Source organism: Acanthochromis polyacanthus, chromosome 5, assembly GCF_021347895.1.
Source record: "Acanthochromis polyacanthus isolate Apoly-LR-REF ecotype Palm Island chromosome 5, KAUST_Apoly_ChrSc, whole genome shotgun sequence".
NCBI lineage: Eukaryota > Metazoa > Chordata > Actinopteri > Pomacentridae > Acanthochromis > Acanthochromis polyacanthus.
In genome coordinates this window covers 41,391,096-41,416,047 of record NC_067117.1, presented here as the reverse complement: position 1 = coordinate 41,416,047, position 24,952 = coordinate 41,391,096, and the positions used below count along the sequence as shown (strand labels likewise).

Below are 24,952 nucleotides of genomic sequence, written 5' to 3'. Positions count from 1 at the left end.
GTTTCTTGGTTTTGATGAATCAGCGGTTGATTAAAGCTACTTCATGTCCTATAAATAAAGCCAGTCCAGTCGTACCTGTAACAACTGTGTGGCCGTCGCCCTGGTCTCTGGGTTTTTCACCAAACACTGGCTGACAAAGTCTTGAAAGGGTGGAGACCACAGATCTGGGTTTCGAAACTTTGGAGGAGGGTTGGTGGGAATCATGAAAATTGCCTAGAAGAGGAAACACACACAAGATGAAGGTGTGAACATAAACTTAGAAGATACAAACCTTTGGCACACCAACTGAACACACTCTCTCACCCTCATCGGGTGTATGTCTGCATAGGGCGGTTTGCCCTCTGCCATCTCTATAGCTGTGATTCCCAGGGACCAGATGTCGGCCACACAGTTGTAGCCGATCTCCTGTATAACCTCTGGAGCCATCCAGAACGGCGTGCCAATCACTGTGTTCCGCTTCGCCATGGTGTCCTGAGAAACAGAGGACGGCCAAGAAGAAAGATGAGGGAAACTACCAGAGATACTCAAAAGCAGCTCCAACAACAGCAAAGGGGTAAAAAGCTGATGTTAAATGACCAGAGAAAGAGCTGCCCCACCCAAACATTCAACCAGGTCTGTCTATTAAATTAATCAGAATGTGATGTGTAATTTTCAGGGATAAAACTACCTAATGTTTTCTTTGCCAGTTCACTAACCTATACTGTACTTCCAGTGTCGGGTCAGATGTGACAAAGTATTTAAAATACAAAAAATAAAATATCTAAACAAAAGATAGTATACATTTAAGCCTTTCGGTTCTGGAATTCCATAGAAGTATGTGGCGTGGTGCACATTTTTTGCATAAACCAAGTTATTATTAATCAAAAATGGCTCATTACACAAGGATCAGAAATACGTCTCAGAGCCACATTTGAACCAGCTAAATGCTTAACAAGGAAATATTTCAGAGAGCACAAAATGTGTCCTTAAAATGAATCCCACACGAGTCCTTCTGCTAGAAGCTTTTCCATTGCCAAATAGGCAGACCACAAAGAGCTTGACGGTTTAATATTTAGTTCCTTACTGTCAGCTGTCCAGCAACTCCAAAGTCGGCTAATTTGGCTTGACCCTCTGTGTTCAGGAGGATGTTGCCTGCTTTGATGTCTCGGTGGATCTTCCTCATGAAGTGAAGATACTCCAGACCTTTCAGAGTCGACTGCAGGATGGTAGCAATCTCTTCTTCTGTAAGCTACAATTCACAGAAACGCATAAAAAGTGATACAGGGATGAGTTATGACACACACTGATACACACACATTCATGAAGCACAAAGCTTCAGCAAAGCATGGACGACTGCTCATGTGTACAAATACGGGATAACTAGATGCTGTTGTGGACCAGTAGTAAATGTTCAAAAATTAACCAACTTGTGGCATGAATTTAAAAGGATTCACATTAGAATTCAGGTTCCATTAAAAGCTAGAGCCCCGTCAATACAAACACACCACTCAGGGCTGCTTCTGTCGCCCTTCATTTGCTACTTAGTGCAGACTACACAAACTACATCCAAGTGAGTGTGGGCTGGAGTATTACGTTACCGTTTTGCTACGTATTCGGATGATATCAGATACTGATCCGGCACCACAATATTCCATGACGATCCACAGGTCGCTATTTTTGAAGTAGCTGCCGTAGTATCGCACTACATGTGGACTGAACACACAGACAGAGCTCTGTAAGGCCGCAGGATTTTTAAAAAATTTTACAGTTATACATTTAAAAGTGGAGTTTTCTACAGCATTCTTAGGTTTTATACGGTGCTCCTCTGAGATCATGTGATGCCTGAAATTCACTTTCTGAATGATTAAAAAAGAAATTCTGTCAATGCAGCAAAGCAGACATTATCCACACATTAGTGATACACCTAAATAGAAGATATCACAGATACTGCCACGTCTCACCACCCATACAACAGGCACACACGGTGCACTCAGAAACTCTTGGGACTCTTCACGTTGCACATGCATGCAGTGTGTGACGGTCCTGTATGTGCAACATGTGTGCTAAATGGTTTGTGTGATCCCTGGCAAAATTAAATGAAATTCAAGTGAAACGGTGGCCATAAAAACTGAGTGGAAGAGATTCAGAGGTGATTACAGATGCTTACAAAACAAGGCTTCAAGGCAGCATCACAAGAATTAAAGGAGCACCGGACAAAGAGAATACTTCAAAAAACAACATTTCTTTCTATGGACACCGTCTCTGAACTTTTTGACAGTCAAATCCTGCCTTGGTCAGAATACCTGTCACATCTGGAATACCTGTACTCATTCTTTATGCAACTCTTGGCTGATTATTAGCTCATAGGAAACTCAGCAAAAGACTCACTGCTAGCCATGTTGGACAGAGGCACCTGCCAGATAAAAGCGCTGATTGCTAATTGCCTTAAGTTTCTGACAGAACAAACCCTATCCATCCACTGTTCTCTTATAGGGGACTGTTACTTTTATTAGGTTTAGGGTAATATGTATTCCACAGCAGTAGAACATCTGGAAACAAAGAGCAGAACTGACCATGTAGCGCTCTGTCACACCAGTGGTGCATTTACTGGCTTTGTCCAAACTAAAATCACATTTGATGGCACACAGGTACCTGTTGCACTGCTGCATGATGGAGATTTCCTTGATTATCTCCTGAAGATCAGACTCCACAGGGACTTGTTTGATGGCCACAATCTCCCCTGTTTCTTTATAATGTGCCTTAAACACACAGCCATAAGACCTGCAGAGACAGACAGAAAGGTTTAATGTGCTGTTTCAGCTGTTTGCCTTACCTGTGAATGAGCATGGGACCAGTACATTACTGGTCAAGGCGATCTATAACAGGGAGTGTCAGTTAAGTTTTTCTGCCCTGATGCAATCCAAGTCACTTAACATTTTGTGTCTGCCAGTACTGAGTGCCAAGCAGACACTATTCTCCAGGAGAAAACAACTAAATGTCAATGAAACTGATTCTGTATTCTTCCTGATTGCAATTTCAGAGTGGTACAGATCACCTTCTCTATAATTACATCCTTAATAATCAAATAAATTACAAAGACTTGTAAAAAGTTCATACACAAACTGCTGAATGTTAAGTTTTAGCAGTCGGTATTATCTGAATGTTTTTTCTAGACAAAGTATGCAGATGATTTTTCCCTTCCATTGGCTGAACAGTAGGTATGATTTAATCAGACCAAGATCTGATTTATTTGAAAACAGCCCTCCAGAAATAATGAAGTAGAACAGAAAACCAGGATTCAAAATCAGCCCTGTTTAATTTCAGTTGATTTTTTTTCCCCAGCTCTGAACACAGCTGGTATAAATGGAAGTCTAGTTAACACCAGTGCTGCTGCTGAGTGGATTATGTTGAAAAAAGAAAGTAGACACAGAGAAGGAGTTGGAGGCTCATCCAGTTGTGCATGTCATAGTAGAACTGACTACCATTACACACACACAGACTCAGAGTCAATCAGCCACTCAGAACAGGAAGAACGTTGAGAAACAGGATATGAAGAGGCAATGTTTACGGTGACAGGCAGCCGAGGAGGGAGGAGCTTCATGGTTGACGAGAAAAACGGAGACACGGCGACATATCAAAAGGGACTGAGAGTGACTAACAGAGAAAGCATGAAAGAGAAGCGGATTATTGCAAACACTTCTATCTGATTGAAATGCAGACAGACTGAGGCGGTGGCACTTATCAGTAACGTGTCACTCATGGTCTGACTGAGTTCACTGACTCACCCTTCACCCAGCTTCTCCAGGACATCAAACACTTCCTCTGGCTGCTTGGTGAGGCTGTCCTCGCTCAGCTTCTTTAGCTGTCTGTAATGATAGAAAGACACTGGTGAAGAGAGGTGTTGAGGAGAGGAACGGACCAAAAATGAGGAGAGACTACGAAGTTAAAACGTCCAGAGCAGGGCTGCAACTAACAAATCATTTTATGTCTATAAAATGTCCAAAAATAGCTAAAAAAAAAAAAAAAAGTTATCAGTTTCTCAGAGTGAAAGCTAAATATCCTCAAGAGTCTTCTTTTGTCTGACCAACACTATGAAACCTAAAAATAATCAGTTCACAGATTAAAGGTAAAAAAAAAAAAAAAAAAAAAACTCAGAAAAGCAGTGCTTTTTACAAGACAAGCTGCAACTAGAAACAAAAGTCCATCTGTGCTGGGAAAAACAGGCCAGACCTAAACAGTGTGATGTGAGCTCAACAAACCAGAGAAATGTGAGCAGTTTGTCTTCCTTGTCTTTGAAAAGTCCAACCGTTTTTTTTTTACATTGTTTTTAAGCAACTAATTCATTTTCTGATAATAATGAACCTTTCAGTTTAGTTTTTCATATACATTAGCTCTTAGTTCAGAGTTTTTATAGTCCGAACGGTGATTAATAAATTAGCTGGAAGATAATCTGTAGAAAGAACATACAACTTGAATTGCAGAAAAGTTTGAAATCTGCACAAGGCTAAAATTTTCAGCAGTAACTGAAGCAATTAAGCAGCCAATATTCTTGTTTCTCAATAGTTGTGTGTGTAGTCAGGATGTGCTACTTTAAGAAATGAAAACTAGGCAGAACATTGAACTCATCCTGTCTGTGGGTGCCACTGATCACGTTTACTCTCTTGTGAAATGTGAGCAGAACTATAAAGCCTCTCTAGATGTCTGAAGTCAAGACAAAAATAGTCTGAGCACACAAACAAAAATAGATCCAAACATGTCCTAGATGCAGCTTCTGACAAAACAGTCTGAGGATGAATGCAGGAAGGCAGGAGGAAATATCAAATTAAGTCTGCTGCTGTGTGGCCCCATGGCTGCAGCAATGGCAGGGTGGTGGGTTGGACCGCCACCAGATACCTGCAAAACTAACGACATGCCCAACAGGCTCAGTTGCATCTGGTGTGTCGTGACACTAAGTAAGCGTTAGCACGCTAATACTACATGGTGAACAATGACTTGGAAACATCCGCTTTTTAGCATGTAAGCATTAGCATTTAGCTCTAAGCACAAATACAACCAGGAATTCAGGATGAAATTCACAGTATCCCGGCTGAGATGTTGCAGCGGTCAATGAGGAAACAGCAGATTTCAAGAATGCATTCATACAGGAGGACGCCATCTACAGGAAGTCATTTTTTTTTAAAAATGACAATTCCATCATTGTTTCTTAAATGGCATGTTTTAAGGTTTCTATTACTACGAATAAAATATTTTTCTTCCATCATTCTTGGTTTTATTGGAATGTTAAAAAGTTTTTTGCGTCACCCTGTACATGTCTGAGACTGTGAGGCGACCAGTTAGAAGTTCAATGCAATGGAGCGAACTGAGAAATGCCATTAATAGTGCAGATAAATTAAAAGGTCTACATGGTATTACAATGACTAAAGTCCATGTGTATCTACATTACCATTCAAAAGTTTGGGGTCATTCAGACAATTCCATGTTTTCCATGAAAACTCCCACTTTTATCCATGTGCTAACATAACTGAACAAGGGTTTTCTAATCATCAGTGAGCCTTTCAGCACCATTAGCTAACACAATGTAGCATTAGAACACAGGAGTGATGGTTGCTGGAAATGTTCCTCTGTACCCCTATGGAGATATTCCATTAAAAATCAGCTGTTTCCAGCTACAACAGTCATTTACCACATTAACTATGTCTACACTGGATTTATCATTCATTTAATGTTATCTACACTGAAAATAAATGTTTTTCTTTCAAAAATAAGGACATTTCTACCCCAAACATTTGAATGGTAGTGTACATATGACAAAAGTATACCAATATAAGCAAACTGTATTTAGACTCATTAACTAGATATTTTCCAAAGTGTGTACTAGCAACTAGTGATGTCATAAAAAGCACTGCTTTGGTATGAAGTCAGCAACAGGTCCATTGAGAACTGTGTGAAAACAAAAAAACAAACAAACAAAAAAAAACAGCGAGAATCATGCATGAAGATATTCAGTGTTTGAGGTGATCATCAGGGACCAGTTATAGAATGCCAACATGCTAGCAGAGTCACAGTGGAGTGAAGTGAGGACACACTGATCAAAACATCTTCAAGAACAGACATCCAGATCTGCACACAGGGTTTGGTCGAGAATTTAGTGTTAAAAATTACAGAAATTCATATAAATTTCTGGTATCGTGAGATCCCCACTATCAAAGCATCAGTGTAAAGTTACATACATAGATGTAAAAAAAGAAAGATAGGACTCAGTGCTGTAACAATGGTGCTTTTCATACTGGAACTAAAGTAAAACAGCAGAGGAAGCTTCCACATAGACAAACTATGATCGATTTACTGTTCCGTATTGAGATGAAAAGGCAGCTGGAAGCTGCTCTGAGGCCTTTCCCTCAATAACACATTTATTAAGAGAACATTTCTCAAATTCAGCCTACACTTCTTCAACAGAATTAACCCCAAGCGGTTTCTGGGCTGTCGTGGCTCCTGTCACATCTTTATTGGCGGTAGGCTCATTCTCACCGCTATAGAAAGTCCTGCACCTGCATGGAAAGAGCACAACCATGACTAGAAGAGAGCAACTATTTTTGGCACACTTCTGTTTGATGGCACAGATCGAATAAAGTGATTTTGATTAAATGTCATAATTTTTAAGCTGAGATTTGGGTTTGTTCTCCTACACAATGACATGTCATAGATGAGTAGCTCAGGGAGGATCAGAGAGTTAAAACCCAATAGCTCTCAAACCCACTGGCAGTTTCAGAAAGTTACAATTCAGTGCAGCAGAACCACTGACAGTTCTTCATTATTCATATATTTTTTCAAATATGCACAAGTATTCCCTTTGAAAGAACAAAATAGCCAGGTGTTGAGCAAATATAAGCATTATTTCCTGCCTTCTTGTTCTGGTTTGTATTTGTACAGTGTAGTACATTGATGTTTGTCATTGTTTAATCAAATTAGTGTGCACAGAGAGATAAAAGTTTTTAATATGTTACAGAAGGGTCTTTATTTTAGGTTTCTTAATGGCCATACAGGAAATGATAATCTCCAAAAACCAAACTTCTCCAGCAGAGTGTTGCCTTAGGGTGCTTTCACACCTGTTAGTCCATTAAAGTGGTTCGTTTGGACCCAAAAGTTGTTACAATGTTGCTAATTTCAACTGGTTCGGTTCACATTCACACCAGTGTTTTCGCAGTTGAACCAACTACGATGAATGTTATATCTCCCTCCAGTCGTTTGGCGGCGCTGTTCACAAAACTAAGGTGTTTTAGATGACGTAGTGAACGCTGATTGGCGCAGCATGTGAAGAGGGAAAAATGCCGGAAGGTTTATTCGTAAACAATGAACTATGCTCTCCTGTTCGTTCTTGTTGCCATATATTCGTATCATTGCTTTATGCAGCAAGCACAAATACTGCTGTTGTTCCAGCATGAAGCTCGCATTTGGTACGAGAACATTACACAGTCGTTTTTGGCACGGAGAAGATGCATTGCAAGACGTTATCGTTATTCCAAAATTCCCTGTGCAGGTTGCTACAGAAGCTCCCGTAGACCAAAAAGTCTGCTGCACCATCAAGCCGGTCCGAATGGAGACAGGTTTGTGTTCTCACCAGGAGCAAACCGAACTGGAGTTCACATAGAAGCGGACCGAGACCACCTTCGAGAGGTGGTCTCGGTCCGGTTCTTTAGTCCGCACCAAAAACATCTGGTCTGCTTTCACACCAGCCCAAACAAACCGTACTTGCTGGTGTTGTGGACTCCAGTCCGCTTTAAGCGGACCAAAAGGCGTATGTGTGAAAGCACCCACTAAGTTACTTTTAGTAACAGATGTGGTTTGTCAGTAACTCTGTGGCTCTACAAAGCCTCCAGGCCACATTTTAGACTTTGAGCTGTCCAGTGAACCAGCTTCAACCCAGCAGCTGCACAAAACCAGGAGCAAAGCATTGAAATGTTAATCCACGGCAGCAGCCCTTAATCTGCTTTCCCGGTGGACCCTGTGAACTTCCACAAATGTATGTGTGAGGGATGATATGCTGCAGGACACACCAAATGTTTACATTACATTTAATATGTCTTTCCTGAGCTCCATTTTTTGGTTAATTTTTGAAGTACCGTACAGTGGTTTCTCGTCTATCGTGGTGGTTACGTTCCAGAACTCCCCCACAATAAACGAAAATCTGCAAAGTAGCGACCATATTTATGTTACTATTTATATACACTTTAGGGCTTTATAAACCCTCCCCACACACCCCACACCACTATGAGCAGTTATAAGACGTCTGTGAAATGGGCAGGGCCAGATGCTGAATGCTGCTATGAACAGGAGACAGAGGAGACTGATGCTATGGTCGCTGAGCCAATCAGAGCGCAGCGCCGGATGCTACGCATTTTATTTCAATTAAATATTCTTTTAATATGTTTGAATTATTATTTTTTTATATTATTTTAATTCTTTAGGCAACAACATTCTTATTTTACTGCAAAAATAATGAAAATAACGTAGCGATCGCAGTGCCGGTCGCTGTGACTGAACTGCTGTACTGCAATGCATCATGGGGGTTCAGGGTGTTGGGTTTAAATGTCAATATAGTGGTTCTTGTTAGTGTTCCAGTGTTATTATGTTTTATTGTGTTTTTGTGGTTCAGTCAGCCTAGTTAGATTGCTTAAGTGTTATGCTGTCAGGACTGTGCGTGTGAAGTGTGTTCGATCACTTCCTGCCACATTTTTAATATTGCTGCCGTCTGTGTGTCAAAAAAAAATCATCTGTCAGTTGCAGAGTGCATCAAAGCCAGATATCCTTCAATGCCGTTCTTCAACGCAGCTCACCACAATAATAAATAAAGGAAAATACATATACTGCAAAATGTAATTTAAAAATCCGTGATAGAGTGAGACAGCGAAACGTGAACAGCGATATGGTGAGCAGGGTTTCCTCTACATGTAATTGATTGTGGCGCACCGCCACGGCAAAATAAAAGCCGCCACACCTTCAGAATATTTTTTTTTTACCTTGTTTTTATGTTGTTTTATGTTTATATTAATGACGATTATTGTATTAAATGTGATTTCGGCACAAAACGTGGCGTTTTTCGTGAAATGTGAGGCTACGCTGCAAATACCCTACCCTTATTTTGAAAAACCAACACCAGAGTCACTGCCTGGCACCTGCCTGTCTAACTGCTGCGCGTGAAATGCGAAGAGTAGAGACAACAGTCAGACGTGGAGGGAGAGAAAAGGGTGAAAGAAAGGTACCTAAACTAGGTTGTATTTGACACAGTTTTTTTCAAACCAGTGAAAACGAAATATAGATGGATTAGGCTACAGAAAAAAACCTGAGTCGTGATAAATGTGTTATTCATTGTTTAATACAGGATACGCATTATCATTATTTCAGAGAGATTCTTATTTTTATTTTATTTTTGTACCATTGACACTTGTTAAAGAGAGATTAATCTAGGCCTAATAAAGCATGTCGAGTCTTTGGTTATACAGTAGAGAGATAATATTTTGTTGTAGATTATTTTTTCTTTCAAAGGCCTTTTTATTGAGATTTCACGGTTCAACATGAAAACATCAGGCACTAACAAAGTGACTTTTCTTTTTTTTACCCTTAACATGTGCAGCACTCTCAGTCAAGAGAACGGTAGTGCTGGAACACAACAACAAAGTGCACACCTACCCACCCACCCACTTACCCACACCCCATAAGAGGAAAACAAAACAAAAAAAAACAAAACAAAACAAAACTAGACAAAAAACAACATCACACACACACACACACACACACACACGGGGGGGGGGGGGGGGGGGCTACTCTGAAATTATTGTAGCAGGTTTGTTAAAGAAATCTAGGAAGGGACGCCAAATCCTGTGAAACCTGTTGATTGATCCTGAAATAGTGCAACGAGTTTTTTCGAGACACAGAAGTGTCATCATATCAGCAATAGATATAAAAGGAAGGAGGTAAAGAGTAGAGTGTATTCATGCATATATCTATCAAGAATCCAGCAGTAGGCTTGAAATGCAAGTTATCCTTCAAAAAAATGACAGCACTAAATAGTGGAACCCAAATACTGCAGCAGCTGTGCTACATTTTTGTATTTTCCTACGTGTGATGCAAGCAAAGTGTATTATAGTGACGTTCATGGAAAACTCAATAAAAACCGTTAAAATAACTTTAAAAAACAATCATCATTGATTTAATCATTGAATTTCTTTCATCAAAATGACTTTATTCTGCACATATCATTCATAAATGTGTACAAAATAAACTGCACAAAACTAGAGTTTTATATTGTCTCTACTTCCACTGATTCCAAAAGCTGCAGAACTTTTTGTTTTTGAAAAATAACCCCACATTCAGTAGAAAAAAGAAGAAATGGCCAGAAATTACTGCTAAGTATCGTAGTAAGACATTAAAGAGGAAGAATGAATTCAAACCCTTTCCTGCATCAATAAAAAGGGATGAAAGTGACTCTGAACTCCATTCTTACATCAGCTCGGTGAGGAAACAGTGGACAAGTGAGTGGACATGATAACAGCGAGCAGCGAGCTTTACAGTCATCCTCCTGATAAGTGGACAGAATAGGAACTCATCAGTTCCTAGTGACAAACACAATGAACCAACAAACTAGTTCCTAAACAACAAACAAGCGCACGTCATTTAATAACCCATGCTATGAAGTCTGCTTTCTTTTATGATGTTCACAGGTTTCTGACAGTATCTGTGGTGATATTCCTCATAGTTTGAAGAGCATAAGTGGACCAGCTCATCTCCAGCAAATACCACCAGCATTAACATTACAAAAACACTAAAATATTTTATAAAAACCAAGCACAGTGTTGGTTTAGGGTGACAAAAAAACCTGAGATGAGATTTGTTAGAATACATTAAAAAAAATATTCAGTGTTCTTTCTCAGTTAATCTGCTGTTTCATTTTTGGATTGACTTTTGCTTGATAGAATGTCAGAAAACTATACTCTAACGGGACCCAATACAATATGTGATGGATGGATGGACGGACGGATGGATGGATGGATGGATGGATGGATGGATGGATGGATGGATGGATGGATGGATGGACGGACGGACGGACGGACGGACGGACGGACGGACGGACGGACGGACGGACGGACGGACGGCAACTCATTCTTGATTGACTTTTGTTTGATAAAATGTCAGAAAACTATGAAAAATACAAATGGTCACCTCCTAATGGGACCTGATACTGTATATACTTTTCACAGAAGACCACCAAAACCTTAAACATGCAACACTAAAGACAGTGGATAATTTGGAATATCAAAAATAGCTGGCCAATTAATCAAAACAATGTTTCACCTTTAACTATAATAACTATGATTACGGATCAAGGCAAACCTAAAATGAATTAAACTCTAACATTAACACATTAAAACAAAGAACCAACAGGATTTTCAGTTCAACATCTGTATCTATGGTTTGGTCTTCATCAGGTTTGGATAACTGAACTGACTGCATGTATTATAAATACAGAAGACACCTCAGTCACACACTGGACTGACCGACATGATAAAGACCCATGTGCTCTGTGTACACGACATTTCATTAAATTCTCAACCTCACTCTTTCCAGTGGCCTCATTTCTCTGCCACAAACCCAGTGCTGTGGTCTGTGATTCCCCACACACTTCGCTGCCAGAACGCTGCACCTGTGTCTGCTCTGAGCTCATTTGGTTAAACCTGATGAGATTAAAGCAGCTAAGCCAAGATCTACAAACACAGTTAAGGCATTTAATTGGATTACCAGGGCTTTGATAGTGATGTGAACAGCAGGTCAGGTCAATACAGGCCCTTCAGTACGAGCTATGTGGAAGTAACTGATAATCAGTGAAGCAAAATGGGCAAGTTCCAGCTTCAGGTGCTGCTTTTCTCTGTTACATTACAGTTAATGAAGTAACCGGTGGGTTTGAGGGGACAGACTTATGTACAAGTCACTATGGAATAGGGCTAAACGTATGCAAAATCCAACAGATAGGAGATTTAGAGAGGTCACGACCAACAAATCCTGATGCAACAGAACCTAAATATCATTGTTTGTATATTTGTTTCAATATAAAACAAATGCAAAGATTATCATTTCCTCCACATTCACTGCTCCTATTAAACTGTCTATCAAAAATAGTGGCAATGTGACTTTTCAGTTTTCTGTATATCACTCAGACCTGTTTTGGATTTACTGTCATCAGTTTTAGCCCTAGACTCATGTTTAACTTGTGAGAATACAGGCTTACAGAAGGACTTAAGGAAGCAATTTGAGAAACAGAAAATACTTCAGAGGAGCTTCAACATTCAACCAGAATGCTTTGAACTGACAGCACAGCAGGAAACATCTGATAAGAAAGTTAGACTGAGGAGCTGGAAATGCATCCAGAAATGCTTAAATGTGCGAGTTTAACCGTATCTTGTTGAGTTAGTGCTGTAATGTGATGCAACCTACTGACAGGACACTCGGAGGTGGAGGCTGGTCGTCTATTTGGCACATTTTCAGCCAAACTTCACCGAAGGCTAACAGATAAAATCAATGAGATGCCAGACTATTCCCGCCGTGTTTTCATTCTCAGCATAGCTTTACCTTCGAGGGTGGTTTCTCATCTGCACTTTGTCCTTGTTCTCCATGTTTGTCCTCTTCAGCAGACTCCTCTGAATCACTTGAAGCGAGCTGCTTTCAAACTACACACTGGATGCTAACAGGAGCTAACAGGCTAACAGCAGCTAACCTGCCGCCGCTGCCTGGGAGCCGACAGAAACACAACCTCTGCTTATCATTTTATAAAACGCCATTTACACGCTGCACAAGCTTGGCCTATCGGCTGTGGTGTCCTCCTCGCCGCTGCCGGGCTCATCCTCCCCTGGGTCCGGACAACTTTGGGCTTGTTTGACAGACCGTTTGGCAACCTCCGTGAAAAAAACCAGGAAGTGAAGCGGAGAGTGGGCAGGAAGGCGGTGCAGACAAAGACTGCAGGGACACAGTGGAACAGCAGGGGGCGATAGATAGATAGCTAGATCATTCTAGTTCAGATTCCACATTCAGCCCAATTTGATCTCCAGTGGACCAAATCACAGCATAATAACCTATAAATAGCCACAACTCCAAAATTTTCCCATTGTTTTAGTGCAAAATAGTACATTCTGAAAATGTTCACATTTAATGAACTACCTTTCAACAAAATATAATGAACAACCTGAAGTTTATTAAGAAAAATAAATTGAATTTCAACAACATTCAGCCTCAGTTTATCATTTCCACAATACAACTTCCAGATCAGAGTGTCTACAAAAGAACACATTTAGTCACAGGTATCTGGAACTGATGCATAGTATTTTGCTTTATGATCACAACAACAAAAGTCAGACCAAAAAAAGCCTAAAAATAACAAAACAAGACAGTGTTACAAAAATGAGACAAAATGACAAAAAAGACAAAATAAAAAGAAACAAAATTTGATTTAAAAAGTTACAAAACAACAAGAAAGGGACAAAAACCACAAGTGAGACAAAAAGAAACACAAAACGACAAACAAAATGACAAAAACATGAGACAAACGACAAAAATCAGACAAAACACAACAAGACAAAATATTACAGAACAATGGTAAATGGTCTGCATTTATATAGTGCTTTACTATACCTGCAAGGTACCCAAAGCACTTTACATGATACATCACATTCACCCATTCACACACTGATGGCGGAAGCTGCCATGCAAGGCACTAACCACGACCCCATCAGGAGCAATTCGGGGTTAGGTGTCTTGCTCAGGGACACCTCAAACACGACGGGGCAAGGATCAAACCGGCAACCCTTCGGTTGCAAGACGGCCACTCTACCCACTGAGCCATGCCGCCCCTCAATGAACAATTGAGTATTTTACTTTATGATCAAAACAGCTTGTCATGGTCCAGAAATTATTTAAAATTTATAGTTTTACTAGGGCTGCACAGTGATTCAGTGGTTAGCACTTTTGCCTTGCAGCAAGAAGATCCCCGGTTCAAATCCCGGCCTGGGATCTTTCTGCATGGAGTTTGCATGTTCTCCCTGTGCATGCGTGGGTTTTCTCCGGGTACTCCGACTTCCTCCCACAGTCCAAAAACATGCTGAGGTTAATTGGTTACTCTAAATTGCCCGTAGGTGTGAATGTGAGTGTGATTGTGTGTCTGTATATGTAGCCCTGTGACAGACTGGTGACCTGTCCAGGGTGTCCCCTGTCTTCACCCGAGTCAGCTGGGATAGACTCCAGCACCCCCCATGACCCTAGTGAGGATAAAGCGGTGTATAGAGAATGGATGGATAGTTTACAATCTGCAGTTAACGTCTTCTCTGTAATTTTTACATTTTGGGGGCCGGATGTGACCCTCTGGAGGGCTGCTTTTGGCCCACAGGCCGCATGTTTGACACCCCTGATGTACATGAAGAGATGAATAACATTTTCAAAATAAGATTAAACTGAATAAAAATGACCTGAGAGACAAAGCAGCCTTAATGACACTCTACATTTGTCTCTGTGTTATTACTGACATGTCTGAACTTCCTCATGGTCTGACCTCTTCTGTTCAATCAAGACGTTTAACTCACCAACGTCTCTGGCAGACCAGAAACTGTTTAAAATGGTAAATGGTTGTATTTATATAGCGCCTTTATCCAAAGCGCTTTACATGATACATCACATTCACCCATTCACACACTGATGGCGGGAGCTGCCATGCAAGGCGCTAAGCACGAATGATAATCACTGAATAAACAATGTTGTTGTTTTTTTTTTAATTTTTGCAATCGGTTTTCCCTCCTGGACTAAAACCTTTCAGTTCAAATGTCATTAATCTGATTTCAGCACTTGGTAGCTGAAATAATTAACTGATCAATTAACAGAAAATAATTAGCTGCAAACTTCTGAAGCTAAAAACACGTGAAAGCTTAGCGTTAGCAGCATGACTGATCTTAAAAGACCCTTCCTTCACCCTAAGTCAGGTGGGAATGACTCTGGTCCCCCTCCACCCTGCAGAGGACTAAGCGGTGTAGAGATAATGGATGATATTAAAACATCCTTCTGACTGCAGCAGCTGCACATCATTTTATTTTGTGCATAAGTGTCAAATGACCCGCTAAACGTGCACAGAATTTGAAGCAGGAAGCCTGAGTTGACAAAGTAAGCTGACAACCACCTTCATGCTACCGGTTAAATCTGATTGAAGGAAAAACTAACTTTATGATATGTAGTAACAGAGGTAAAGACATCGATTGTTCAGTTAATATTGATGGTACTGAACTTAATAGAGTGAGGGAAACTAAGTTGTTGGGTGTCATAGTTGATAAGAATCTGAACTGGAAATCACACATAAATTATGCTAAATCGAAAATATCAAAAAGTGAAAGGTTTTTTAGATAACAAATACTGTACATGTTCTATAATTCTCTGATTGTTCCATATCTGACCTACTGGGCTGAAGTGTAGAAATGCCTGGAAGACAAACATCCAGTTTTAATTGTATAGAAAAGAACCACAAGAATAATCAGTCAAAACAAATAGATCCAGCAAACCCATTATTCCTTCAGTTAAAACTGTTGAAATTTCACCACATAGTAGATTATAGTATTCAGAAAATTATGTTTAAAGCTCATAAAGAAACTTTATCAGTCAAAGTCCAGAAAAAGAGAAGGTTAGTAGAACTTAAAGGAACAGAGACCTTCATAAAATCAAGATTTAGGACCAAGTTAACGAAACGTTTCATGCAAAAGGGGTCAAATCACGGAATGAACTAGACAGGAATCAAAATTATCTAAATCACAGATTTAAAAATGTAATTAAAACCATCATATAATTAAAATACAAAGAAATGAAGCTCTTCTATCTGCTCCCTTTCATTCAGAAGTTTGGAATCTTTTATGTTTTGTATTGGGTTTTTTTTTCCTTTTATCAATGAATAAAATAAAAACTAACTGAGGCTTTAGTTTTTGTTGACTTCCACAAAGAAAGTCTAGCTGTGTAGGACCTGCTTCATGAACACTTCTCTGCTCCCCAAACGTTTCAAAATACTCAACTTTTTGGTAAAGTTTGATCGATGCAAGTTATATTAGACTGAATTATAGATTACATTATAAACAGCACAAAGACAAAACAGCTCTTACATCATTAGAATAGTTTATTTTCTTAGAGGAACAAAACAGCAAAGCGATGTTCACATCTGATCAGTAAATAACATGAAAGGAACCATCTTCAGACCAGGAATGAATGACAAGGGGAGCAGAGCTGCAGGGAGAAGAGAGAAGAAACAGCTGTTAAAGACAACACATGATGCTGAAGTTTGATGCTGCAAAAACCTCACTCACAGCGGTTTTACTCCCCGGAGGGTCGCACGCTCTCAAAGATACCGGCTTCCCTCATGGCCTTGAACTCTTTGGCGGCATCGTACTGCTTGTAGAAGTCAGCGTAGGCCTGTTTCCTGGGCTCTGTCACTGTGTACTGTGGGCAACAACAGAGCAGTCATGAAAGAAAACATTTGAAACACTGTCAAGTCCTACGCAGTACGTGACAAATGAAACTGTACTTGGATACAGCGGGATGAGGGAAACCTCGGTGCTACATTATTATACGCTGGATTAGATTTATTGGATCTTCAACACCAAAACTCAGCAGAGGATTCAAAAGATTTAAAAAAAAAAAAAAAAATTTACATTTATCAAAGCAACTAAAAACTACATGAACACTGGCTTCAACTGAACATGTGTGAATTGCAGCTGTTTAGTGAATCACATCTAAGCTTAAAAAACTGGATATTTCATCACTGTTTAAGAAAAAAAAGAAAAACTTTTTTTGTCAGAATCTATCTGCAAAAAAACACACAAAAAAAAACGGCCTTTCTTAATGCAACTGAAAACCAATGAGTGACTCAGCAGCAACATGCCAAAAATTCTGGGACTTCTGACTGAACTGCAGGCTGTGCCTTCACATCGCAGAGAGATGAGAAGTCTGGTAAACTGAAAAAATACGTGACAAAACCTGCATAGTAAAGTGTTGGTAATACCTGGAGGTATCTGGAAAAATGTCCATATTTTGTTTCAGTTTATTTTTTAAAACAAATAATTACAACTTATGCTATTATAACTTTGTTGTACTGCATAAAACAGATTTCTGAGTTGTTTCTGTTTATAGCCATGGCTGTGTTGTTTCCACAGAGGTGCAGGACTTTACGTTGCTGTTAAAAATGAGCCCACAGTGAGGAAAAATGCAACACAGGGAAAAACTCAGAGGGTTAATGTCATAACATTTCCATGTTGTGTCTGAAAGGAATCTCCTGTTAAATACATCTTTTAAAACATTTCATGAAAAATCTCAACTTGCCAAATAAATAGTAACTCTATATATATATATATATATATATATGAAGAGTTCATTTGCAAAAACAGATAACTCTGTTTTGATAAATTTTCAGAAAACTTTTTTTAATTGTTTACTTGAGATCATATCAATCAAACTGAAGTTGAGTGGATTTGACTCAGTAGAAAAATACATGACAAAATAGAGAAAAAATAAATTATCAGTGTTATTATTATCTTAAGTAAACAATAAATAAATTAGTTTTCAGAAAATTTATAAAACGGAGTTGCCTGTTTTTGCAAATGAACTCTTCATATATATATATATAAAACAAAGACTCGAATCCTGAAAAAACTGCACAACTAAAAAACACTTTATCTTATCTTTACATCAGATCTTTGATCTAACTATGATCAGTTTCAGTGAGGTTCAAAGACAAGAGACAGGAGAGGAAACAGCAGAAACTGTCTAAAGTTTTGGATGATTTCATGCTGAAACCTCTGCAGTGTTGGTAAATGGAAGTACACACGTGGACAAAATTGTTGGTACCCTCAGTTAAAGAAGGAAAAACCCACAATTCTCACTGAAATCACTTGAAACTCACAAAAGTAACAATAAATAAAAATTTATTGAAAATTAAATAATCAAAAACAGCCATTACTTTTGAATTGTTGATTAACATAATTATTTTAAAAAACAAACTAATGAAACAGGCCTGGACAAAAATGATGGTACCTCTATAAAAGATTGAAAACTATTTGACCAGAGTGACATGATTAACTCAGGTGTGTCATTTAATTGACATCACAGGTGTTTCCAAACTCATAATCAGTCAGTCTGCCTATTTAAAGGGAGACAAGTAGTCACCCTGCTGTTTGGTGAAAAGGTGTGTACCACACTGAACATGGACAACAGAAAGCGAAGGAGAGAATTGTCCCAGGACATCCGAAAAAAAATGATAGACAAACATCTTAAAGGTAAAGGCTATAAGACCATCTCTAAACAGCTTGAAGTTCCTGTGACAACAGTGGCTCATATTATTCAGAAGTTCAAGACCCACGGGACAGTAGCCAACCTCCCTGGACGTGGCCGCAAGAGGAAAATTGATGACAAATTGAAGAGACGGATCGTTGGAATTGTATCCAAAGAGCCCAGAGCAACCTCCAAAGAAATTAAAGGTGAACTCCAAGGCCAAGGTACATCAGTGTCAGATCGCACCATTCGTCGTTGTTTGAGCCAAAGTGGACTTCATGGGAGACGACCAAGGAGGACACCACTGCTGAAAAAAACTCATAAAAAAGCCAGACTGGAATTTGCAAAAATGCATGTTGACAAGCCACAAAGCTTCTGGGAGAATGTCCTTTGGACAGATGAGACCAAACTGGAGCTTTTTGGTAAGGCACATCAACTCTATGTTCATAGACTCAAAAACCAAGCATACGAAGAAAAGAACACTGTCCCTACGGGGAAACATGGAGGAGGCTCAGTAATGTTTTGGGGCTGCTTTGCTGCATCTGGCACAGGGTGTCTTGAAAGTGTGCAAGGTACGATGAAATCTGAAGACTATCAAGGCATTCTGGAGAGAAATGTGCTGCCTAGTGTCAGAAGCTTGGTCTCAGTCGCAGGTCATGGGTCTTCCAACAGGACAACGATCCAAAACACACAGCCAAAAACACCCAAGAATGGCTGAGAGAAAAGCGTTGGACTATTCTAAGTGGCCTTCTATGAGCCCAGATCTGAATCCCATTCAACATATGTGGAAGGAGCTGAAACATGCCATTTGGAGAAGACACCCATCAAACCTGAGACAACTGGAGCTGTTTGCTCATGAGGAGTGGGCCAAAATACCTGTTGACAGCTGCAGAACGCTCATTGACAAATACAGAAATCGTTTAATTGCAGTGATTGCCTCAAAGGTTGTGCAACAAAATATTAAGTTATGGGTACCATCATTTTTGTCCAGCCCTATTTCATTAGTTTGTTTTTTTTAAATAATTATGTTAATCAACAATTCAAAAGTAATGGCTGATTTTGATTATTTAATTTTCAATAAATTTCTATTTATTGTTACTTTTGTGAGTTTCAAGTGATTTCAGTGAGAATTGTGGGTTTTTCCTTCTTTAACTGAGGGGTACCAACAATTTTGTCCACGTGTGTAGCTTGCTATAATACTATAATGTCAAAGCTTCTGCATCACAGCAAAAACAAGAAAAAAAAACATACAACAGAGCGATGCGACATAGGGTAGTGTTACCATTAAATCAATATGACAGCTAGTCGATACAAAAGCTGAAGACCAGAGTCAAAAAAAGAATTCCTCAGATTCTGTCACCAACAGCTAAGTTAGCTACTTGAAGCTGCGTTAGCATGACCTCAGGTAGTGATGTCACCCATCAGACAGACTGAAGGTGACTAAGTTACCAGTAGTAATATAAATATAAGCTACATTTGTTTGACTAGTCTGTCTTCACCATCTTCCACTTTAGTCCAACTTGCTGTCTAATGGGCTCATGCCCAGGTGTGGTGCCTCGTCCATCTGGTGTTGTGAAATATTTTAAAAAGCTCAATATAATATATAAACTCTGCCTGAAACAGGATATTACTGTACATAATCGTTGGATTCCTAACTGCATTAGAAACTAAAACAAACATCAGTGCGGTACTATTTGTGAATATGCAGTATCTGCAGCACATTAAATGAACACAAAACCTCAATTTCAATATTGTCAGGAGAAAGAAAAAGTACGGTGTTCACTTTGGATGACAGCACTGTAGAATTTAAAACCAATCTGGAGCTGCACTTTCCTCTGACTTATTTTCTTCACAACTTGACAGGACGCCACATGATTCATTTTGTTCCGGCAGTCTGCTGAGTTTTAACACTGAAGTGTCTCCATGTGTACTTATCACTTATATCACAACATGATCAGGTTGAAGCTGCAGCCACAGTGATGTTTGTCCTCCTCCTACCTTGAATGCGATTGCAGCCGCGATAGAGACGCTAAAAGCGATGGACAGATGAAACCTCAGACGCTTGGCCAGCAGCCCCCTCATCAGTGGCTTTTGGAGAGACATGGTTGATCACCTGCAGAGAAAAGAAGACAAACTCACTATTTAGAGGACCTGTGCATTTGATATTTAACTCTGATGACATGAGGACCAGCTGGAACTAACAATTATTTCAGTTATCAATATTCCTGCTAATAGCTTGGAAAATGGATCAGTTGCTTTGTCTGTCTGATGTCAAGAAATATTTAAAAAATGCTGAAGATAAAAAAGTCCAATACAACATTGTTTACCAGCAAGTAAAACCAACAAATACATCATTTATTTGTTTATGTGAGCGTTTCTTATTGTTATATTACCATTAAAATAATCTGCACATAACTTGATAAACAGGTTAAAATGGTGTATAAAATCACTTCAATTATCTATAGCAAAAAATAGGCCATTAAATAAATCATCCATAATGAATAACAAAGAAAACGTAACTTTGTATCTTGACTGCCGTAATGTTGGCTACCTATGTGCTTTTGCTTTACATAATTTTTAGTGTTTTTTTTTTTTTTTACTAATGTTCCATACATTTCTGCACTATCCTCATCTCTAGGGCTGAGTACCGAACTTCGGTTCTTTAATGGCATCGACCGAAATGTTTCAGTACTAATGAGTATCAAAATAAGCCTCATCTTTCGATTCCATGTTCCGGTACTTATCACGTGATTATGATAAAGCAAACCTGTGATTGGCTGTAACATTACACGTGATTGTGGCAAGCCGGAAAAAAAACATGCTGTGGTGCGCCCCCCCCCCCATTCACAGACAGGTTTCATGTTAGGTACATTGACTTTACTGCAGTTGTGTAGCGTGTCGTCGAAGTGGGAAAAGATGCCTCTGAGGTCTAAAACGTGGCTCTACTTTTGTAAAGTGGACGCCAATAGTGCGCGGTGCAGTATATGCCAAAGCGGGTGGTAAACTCCATCTAAGGCTAAATACCGGCACGAGACCGATAGTCGACAAGTACCTTAAGGGAAAGTTGAAAAGAACTTTGAAGAGAGAGTTCAAGAGGGCGTGAAACCGTTAAGAGGTAAACGGGTGGGGTCCGCGCAGTCCGCCCGGGGGATTCAACTCGGCGGGTCAGGGGCGGCCGCTCGGTGCGGGAGGATCCCTCACGGGACCTCTCGCCGGGTGCGGGCCGTCCCCCGCCGGGCGCATTTCTTCCGCGGCGGTGCGCCGCGACCGGCTCCGGGTCGGCCAGGAAGGGTCCGGGGGCGAAGGTGGCTCAGTATGTACTGAACTGTACATTGCTTGCAAATGTTCTTTTGCACTGGAAAATTAAACTCAAGATGTGGAAAGTAATGTGTAATGCAATTTTCATTCTGTTAGAGTATACATTGTAAAACTGGTATCGAAAAAAGTATCGTTTAGGAACCGGTATCGAAGTGAAGGTATCAGTATTGGTACTGGTATCGAAACTTTTAGATTGATACCCAGCCCTACCCATCGCTAACGTAACTCCTTTAATGATGGATAGCAGTTGGAAGAATACAGTTCTTTTTCTTTTTTAGACAAAGCAGCTAAATTTGTAGTGTGGCCAGAGGATCTGATGGCTCACACAAGTTGATGTAACACTGGGGTGTCAAACATGCGGCCCATGGGCCAAAGCCGGCCCTCCAGAGGGCCGAATCAGGCCCTCAGGACAACTGTTCTAAAGTGCAAAAATTACAGAGAAGACATCAACTGCAAACTGAAAATCTGTAAAACTATAAATTTAAAATAATTTCTAGACCTTGACAAGCTGTTTGATCATAAAGTAAAATACTAGACTGTTCCTTGGTGGAGTTATGTGACGATCGGCATATGTCTGTTCATGTGCAGCATTACATCACTCAAAAACAAACCAACAGATTTCAATTAAATTATCAGGTAAGGTCAGAAATGACAAGGACCACCTCAGATTTGGCAGTGATACGGCTTATAGTTTGGATTCATGGATTTGTTGAAGATTTCTGTATCATTGCCAGATAGCAGCACAGCGTCACTGTAGCCATGGCAACAAGTGAACACTACCTCAGCTGCCTGCTGTTGATCTCATGATTGTGAACCTACTACAAATCCACCACTGAGGACTTATCAGGACTTATCCATCAGAAATCATACAAGGAACAACTGATTAAACTGTGGGGGTGTTTCTGAGTCCCATCAATTCCACTACATATTTTTAGGTCACAGTAATTCGGTATCTGTACATAACGTACACATGCAGAACTCACACCTGTGCTCAGCACAAGGTCATTTTTTATGAAAGATTTTATCCACTAGAAGTGATACAACTGCGCAGGATTGGAGGAGTACTGCACTCTGGACGCTTTTCTAGTTGTTCTTTTGTGTCTCATTTTTGTATTTTTTGTTGTTTTGCTTCTCATTTTTGTCATTTTGTGTTTCCTTTTTGTTTCATGTGTGTTTTTTCTTATTATTGTCATTTCGTGTTTCACTTTATTCATTGTTTTGTGCATCTTTTTGTCATTGTGTTTTTTTCCTCACTTATGTTTGTCTATTTTGTTGTCATTTTGTGTCTTATTTTTGCATTATTTTGTCGTTTTTGTCTGACTTTTGTCATTTTGATCATATCGTAAAATACTACATCATTCAGTTCTAGATGCCTGTGAATGACTGTTTTATGTCTTTGTAGATAAACTGTGATCTGGAAGTTGTAACTGTTGAATAATAAACTGAGGCAAAATGTAGTTGAAATTGATTTTTTTTTCTTAAGAAATTTCAGATTGGTCATGACGTTTAGTAAAAGAAAAAGATAATTCATTAAATGTGAGCATTTTCAGAATGTACTTTCTTGCACTAAAACTGAGGAAAAATCTGGAGTTGTGGTTACTTATAGGTTGTTATGCTGTGGTTTTACTGGTCTGGATCACTTCAGATCAGGCTGGGCTGAATGAGGAACTTGAACTAAGATGACTCTGACACTCCTGGTGTAACACAAGTTAACAACCAACAGGTCAATTAACTTAAGTCATCGAAATGAAGCCACCGTTCTCAAAGTACTGACTTTTACTTCACCAGCTTGAAAACAAAGAAAAGTCGATTCTATGAGGAAACATTACCACTGGTCCTCATCTGTCATTAAGGTGTTCCTGAACGCATCATGCACGGCTGCCAACTCATGTCAGCACTCATATCGTGTGACCTTTCTGTGAAAGTCTAACTTTACTACCTGAAGCACGAGTCCTTTTTCACTATTAGAGTCGCATATTAAACATATGTCAACATCATCAACGTCCTTCAGCAGCACAATGGCGACTACCGTCAGAAGTCTGGGTTTAACTGCACCAGCGGAGGGTCAAAGTACTGTTAGCCGGAGCAATACGACACGGAGAAACCTGTTTATCTAGTCATGTTAGAACAGTTTGTCTCCTAAATCATACAAGATGGGGAAACACTAAAATAAGTTGCACATGTTGCTACTTTGGTATACAGTTATTAGGAATTACGAGCTATCTGTTAGCACTAAGCTAATGACAGTCGCATGACGAGCTAACCGGAGCTAGGTTGACAACAGCTAACGGCTAACTGCCAGCAACAGAAAAGCGGCAAAATTTCGGAAAACTACAAATATCCAGAAATCCTTAATTGTTTGAAAAAGCAACACGTTACATCCAACATCCGACACACACGGCTCAATAGCTGTAATTAGACGAGATACTCACGGGTTGGACTCACGACCTTCACAAACACCGCTTAACACAGTTCAGCTGCGCTTCTCACTGCCGGAAGAAACTCTACTGGAACCGCGGAGGGACAAACTTCATGGAGTAAAAGCGAAGCGCAGCAGGGCAGCTGAGGTCAAGGAAACCGAAGACATACAGACAACAAGTAAGGAAGTTAGAGGGAAAGATAAAGGTTATTCCAGCCCAAATCATCAGGAAACTTCTGCTGGAAGATTTCTGGTTTAATTATAATTTAAAAATGTTCTTAGAATCATTTTCAAAACCCAGAACTTTGTTCTATTTGATGTAAGTTATCACACAGAATTTCTGTTTTTGTTTTACAACTAGCCATACCTGCTCAGTATTAGACAGTATTCCACATGTTTGGTTTATATTATTGTGACATGCAACTACATATGGTAATATGATTTTTTTTGTTAATGTTTGCTTCAAACATCATTCTTTAAATGCCTCAATAAATCAGCACCACAGCCACCCTGTGTCTTCAAAGACAGAAGAGCAACAGAAGCTCTGCTTAAAACAAATGCAAAATTTCTTACTGCTGAACTACATTTGGACAGACAGTCTTTTAAATCAAAGGCTGTCACATCGGGAACACAGTACCAAACAAAATTAACATGTTAGCAAATTTTAAAAAAATTACAGCAAAAGCTATGTATTGGCTGAAAGAAAAACAAGAATGTGTCACCTATGACATCTATAAGGTCTGACTGACTGTGGATTGTGTCATTATGTGTTTGTGTAATGTAGTTTAAAATGCTGTCTGTGCTGTTTTTACGGCTGTTGTTGGTCCTCTTTGTCTACATTAAGTGAAAAGTCCAGCCAAGGACTCCTTCATAATGGCATACTTGAGCTATTGTATTGAAGTG

The 24,952-nt window shown here is 39.6% G+C and overlaps 2 protein-coding genes across 2 annotated transcripts in view; both read right to left on the bottom strand.

Moving 5' to 3' along the window:
* The window catches only part of LOC110969598 (serine/threonine-protein kinase 4-like), a 47,442-nt gene extending 34,469 nt beyond the window's left edge, over window positions 1-12,973 (bottom strand). The window contains exons 1-7 of the mRNA XM_022219715.2: window positions 12,601-12,973; window positions 3,765-3,845; window positions 2,632-2,760; window positions 1,578-1,692; window positions 1,064-1,228; window positions 304-471; window positions 76-213 (exon numbers count right to left, since the gene is read on the bottom strand). Coding sequence (XP_022075407.1) covers window positions 76-213; window positions 304-471; window positions 1,064-1,228; window positions 1,578-1,692; window positions 2,632-2,760; window positions 3,765-3,845; window positions 12,601-12,644 — 840 coding nt within the window. The 5' untranslated portion in view covers window positions 12,645-12,973. The remainder of the gene's footprint in view (window positions 1-75; window positions 214-303; window positions 472-1,063; window positions 1,229-1,577; window positions 1,693-2,631; window positions 2,761-3,764; window positions 3,846-12,600) is intronic.
* Window positions 12,974-16,145: 3,172 nt separating this feature from the next.
* LOC110969599 (cytochrome c oxidase subunit 6C-1) lies at window positions 16,146-24,126 on the bottom strand. Its single transcript, XM_022219716.2, has 4 exons — window positions 24,063-24,126; window positions 20,311-20,425; window positions 16,353-16,485; window positions 16,146-16,272 (listed from the first exon to the last, which is right to left on the bottom strand). Exons 2-3 carry the CDS (start codon window positions 20,413-20,415, stop codon window positions 16,360-16,362), a joined length of 231 nt encoding a protein of 76 aa, XP_022075408.1. The 5' UTR covers window positions 20,416-20,425; window positions 24,063-24,126; the 3' UTR covers window positions 16,146-16,272; window positions 16,353-16,359.
* Between the last annotated feature and the right edge of the window lie 826 nt (window positions 24,127-24,952).

Bases quoted from the DNA above. Each gene is read 5' to 3' on its own strand.
- LOC110969599 (XM_022219716.2), bottom strand. From the start codon at position 20,415: ATGTCTCTCCAAAAGCCACTGATGAGGGGGCTGCTGGCCAAGCGTCTG. The intron at 16,486-20,310 runs GTAGGAGGAGGA...TGTTGCCCACAG, and splicing joins CGGCTGCAATCGCATTCAAG to TACACAGTGACAGAGCCCAG.